At 45.1% G+C, this 4,100-nt stretch overlaps 1 protein-coding gene across 5 annotated transcripts in view; it reads right to left on the reverse strand.

The window, feature by feature from the left end:
• Positions 1 to 812: 812 nt before the first annotated feature.
• RBM3 (RNA binding motif protein 3) overlaps positions 813 to 4,100 on the reverse strand; it is a 3,545-nt gene continuing 257 nt past the window's right edge. Inside the window, exons 2-7 of one of the 5 annotated variants that reach the window (XM_027766922.1) lie at positions 3,558 to 3,677; positions 3,207 to 3,313; positions 2,462 to 2,561; positions 2,266 to 2,359; positions 1,777 to 1,855; positions 813 to 1,419 (exon numbers count right to left, since the gene is read on the reverse strand). In XM_027766922.1, coding sequence (XP_027622723.1) covers positions 1,798 to 1,855; positions 2,266 to 2,359; positions 2,462 to 2,561; positions 3,207 to 3,313; positions 3,558 to 3,660 — 462 coding nt within the window. In that variant the 5' untranslated portion in view covers positions 3,661 to 3,677 and the 3' untranslated portion in view covers positions 813 to 1,419; positions 1,777 to 1,797. Of the gene's footprint in view, positions 1,420 to 1,772; positions 1,859 to 2,265; positions 2,360 to 2,461; positions 2,562 to 3,206; positions 3,314 to 3,557; positions 3,711 to 4,100 lie in introns of all 5 variants that reach the window. The other 4 variants (XM_027766921.1, XM_006165026.3, XM_027766920.1 and 1 more) reach the window with 4 other exon arrangements.

The raw sequence follows: 4,100 nt of genomic DNA on the forward strand, positions 1-4,100 counted from the left end.
TGTATAAATTAACTTAATCGTCTAAAGAAAATTTAAGATGTCTCTGAGGCCTAGGAATGCAGACAGATGATGCACCTGTGGTCATATCACTATGAAGTAGCAGAAACTGATTTGAATGCTGTAATCTGAATGCAGCCTAAAATCTTAGGATTCTTTCTTTTCTTCCATTCGCAATAGGTACCAGAGAAATGGGGAGGAAAAGAGCACCTTCCACAGGGTCTGCTCATACTGTGATTCTCCCTCTCCAATTCTCTAGCCCATCTTTAGGCCAACCAAACCAGGAATTCAAACCACGGTCACTATGTAGGATCCAGTTTCTCTGAAGCAACACATTACTGCTGTGGCTCCAGAATGCCATTTTCAAATCAGGTTTCTCTTATGACCCTCACAAAGGTGAATTCAGTACACTTACCAACCCCCATCATTTCAGGAAAGGAACCAGACTCTGTTCAGCTCATGCCATGAAATTATGTGACTATACACAGGATGATCCTATGAGAAGATGCCCACCTAATATTCAGAGATGCTAGGAAGATTCAAGCCCAAGCAATCTCTAACAAAATCATGAAATCATTCCAGAAAACCCAATTACAACCATAAATGATTTAACCTATACCCACTGTATCTTGCATCTCAACATATACTCAAACCAATCTCAAACTCAACCTTTGTAACTTGAAGTCTTAATCTACGCTCTGTCCGTCCTTGTCCACCCTCAACCAAATTTTTTCCAAGTGTCCCTCTGGTCTGTTTTTTTCTAATCTGTATGTAAACTGACAGTTTGGATAAGGAAAAAGCACTACCAATAACGATCTGTTTTCACGTTTCATCTTTTAATCAGCTCCGTGAAGGACATTCTAAACACTACATGAGACACAACAGAATATTCTTTTCTTCCAGTATTAAAAAAAAAGTGACATTCACAAACACTTTTAAGAAACTCTTCTATATAATCAGGGCCATGATTGTGTTTTTTTTTTTTAAAAAAACTTCCAAGTAATAATGTTCTTGGTGCAGATTTCTTAAAAGGTACGTTGAGAAATCGCTTCCTATCATTACATGATAAATATCACGTCTACAGCTTTTTAAAATATCTCTAGATACATATTAATTTTAAAAGTCTGGTCAAACATTTTTTTAGCCAGAATCCATAATCCTGAGAGCCCAAACTAAAGAAAAAAATGATAAAGTAAAAATATCCATTCAACGAATGTCCCAAAACTTGTCAGTAAAAGGGAGAAAAAAAATTTTAAACATATGGAGCTTTCTAAAAGGTTTTCAACAAGCTACCTTGGGAGCTCAATTCAAAAATAGACGTTGATGTACTAAAACAGATGTTTCAGTGCAGCTCCAAAAATCTTTATAAATACAGCCATTTGAAAGGACGATCCTGGATCAGAAGTGTTATTCCTTGTGTATCTGAAAAGAGTAAAAACAGGGAGAATTGTGATGTCAGGAAGAAATAGGCCGACAACATGCTCACCTCCTGGAATTGATAAAAATGCTGAGGATCAGACAATAAAAACACCCCTTTCATTTTACCCCATATCAACAAGAGTAAAAGATTATAGGAAACAGGTTTTCAGATACCCCTCCTCCCAAGCAGACTAGTCCTGACATGCTTAGAAGCCTAGGAATGGTGTTTGGTGGCCTGGCTGGGTGAGGTATGGGAGGCAGCAGAAATACTGTGCAGTCCAGCTGGAAGAAAAGGAGAGCAACACAACAGAGTTTGATGGGCAGAAGTCTGTTCAGTGCCAATATCCAAGTCTCACCTACATTACGTGTGCATGCCTCATCTCAGTTGTCATAATTGTCTCTGTAATTTCCTCCTGAGTAGCGGTCATAACCACCCTGGCTTCTAGGAAAAAACACAACAGTTTTACAAGAATGTACAGAAATCGCCACTGATGACAATACAAAAAGCATACACATCTCATTTCACCATACTATAAATACTGATATATAAAAGGCTAAAAATATTATGGCATACAATTTACATATAGCATGTTAAATCACGTCACATGTTGATGCAATACACTTACACAATCAAGCAACATTATACAACCAACACCTATTATCACATACCATGTTGCAATTTTATGACTGAACAATGAATACATCACATATTAACTCAATCAGTAAGTTTCACTTGCTTTAAGCACACAATAGGAACACCAAGGTATGCAGGGATGAACACCCAGGCAAGCTGAATCCATTAAGGAGAGGGAAGTAACAGCAGAATACCATAACTCCTTGGCTACTCACCTGCCGCTATAGTCTCTGGACCTTCCATACCCATAACCATATCCTCCAGGTCGACTGTCATACCTGCCACTCCCATATCCTTGATCCCCACCACCTACAGATGAGAAATATCTAAATATTAGTTGTCCAGACAAGGGCCACTAACAGGAGGCTCTCCTCCTCACCCTGTGATCAATCTTATCACCAACATACTTACCTCTAGAGTAGCTACGACCACGAGCTCCAAAGGCACCCCCTCTGGTTCCCCGGGCAGACTTGCCTGCATGGTCCACACGGATTTGGCGACCATCCAGAGACTAGGTGTGGGAGGGAGACACAAGGAGGATGAAGTGGCGGTCAATCAGGGAAGTGGCAAGGGAAGAGTGGGCATGGGCACATGGGCAAGAAAGCCCAGAAATTCCTGTGGGGCACCAGTTTCTGGGTGCCGCATTCCAAAACAAGCTCCTTTGACCAGAATGGTTTCATTGGGAGCTATATAATCCCACAAAATGACCTGAATCCACCGTGTTCCCCCTGCTACTACTTACATCTTGACTGAACTCGGGCTGAGTTCTCCTCCCCACTCCTCTAAGCTGCCCGACTATTAGGGCTAGACAGACACCTCTTGGTTTGAGGCTTCAGAGTCCATCCCAGAAGACTCACGAGGTCCTCTCCGGGCCAGGCCCACAGGTCTGCAGACTCTACTACCTAAGCCCAGGGCAGGTCAACCATCCACGGGTGGCTTCTCGGCCTCATGCAGGACCAGTCGTCGCCTCCCAGGCAGCCCGGCTCTGTCTGCCGCTGCCCTCCACCCCCTAGAACAGAAGGCAGTCACGCTCCTGTGAGTGCGCACTGTGGGGCTTGGTGGCCGCGCTGCCCCTAGCAGACACAAGAGGAAAAAACAGAAAGAATGGAGGAAGTGGCAGATGGGACAGAGCCCCTCTGCAGGTAGGAGACCTCACCTCTCCATTCATGGCTCTCATGGCATCAGAGGCATGCTCTGGGTTGGTGAAGGTGATAAAGCCAAAACCCCGGGAACGCTGAGTCTCCCGGTCCTTGACAACGACCACTAAGAAAGGGATAAGAGATGAGAAAATGTTAGTTAGCAGCTGGAAAAAACGGGGAAGGGTTGGATTGAGAAAATGGACCCTTCGCACCAATCCTGAAAAAAAGAATAATGGGGTCTCTTTATCTCTCCTTAGGTTTAGGAACAAGAGGAAGAAACTGAAGGCCTGGGTTCCTGACATTGCTTGAAATGCAAGAGTCCTAGACTTCTTCCCTCCCTCTCATAATGGATCAGGCCCATGTCTCACCCTCAGATATAGGCCCGAAGCTACTGAAGTGGTCCTCCAGTGCCTGCTCATCCGTGTTGAAGTTGAGCCCTCCCACGAAGAGCTTCCCTTCTTCAGAGGACATGACGGTGAATTCGAGTCCTGTAGGGTGAATTTCGGGAAGGGAGGGAAAAACTGTGAAGGTAGGAGAAGAGGTCAAATGTGAGAAAGGAGATTGAAGAGAAAGGGGAGACAAGCACAGAAAATGAGAAAAGTAATTAAGAAGAGACTGAGAACGAAGGCCCAAAAGGCGGGAATTTGCTGGGCTGGGTGAGCACCGTCGCCATTTGGAGGCCACCATCACGCATGCCCAGAACATCCCTACGACCACGCCCGTCATTTTGTGCCGCCGCGCAGGCCCGGAACACCCTTACATTCCGTTTGCGCCCGCAAAACAAGATGGCGGCGGTCACGTGGGAATGGGGGCAGCAGGTCTCGGCTGTCGCGTGGTCACTGCCGCCACCGACGCCACCGGCCCCTCCCGGCATTACTCGCACTAGGATACAGCGAGACAGCAGACAACCC

The sequence above is a fragment of the Tupaia chinensis genome, unplaced genomic scaffold (genome assembly GCF_000334495.1).
Source record: "Tupaia chinensis unplaced genomic scaffold, TupChi_1.0 Scaffold143793_1, whole genome shotgun sequence".
Taxonomy (NCBI): Eukaryota; Metazoa; Chordata; class Mammalia; order Scandentia; family Tupaiidae; genus Tupaia; species Tupaia belangeri.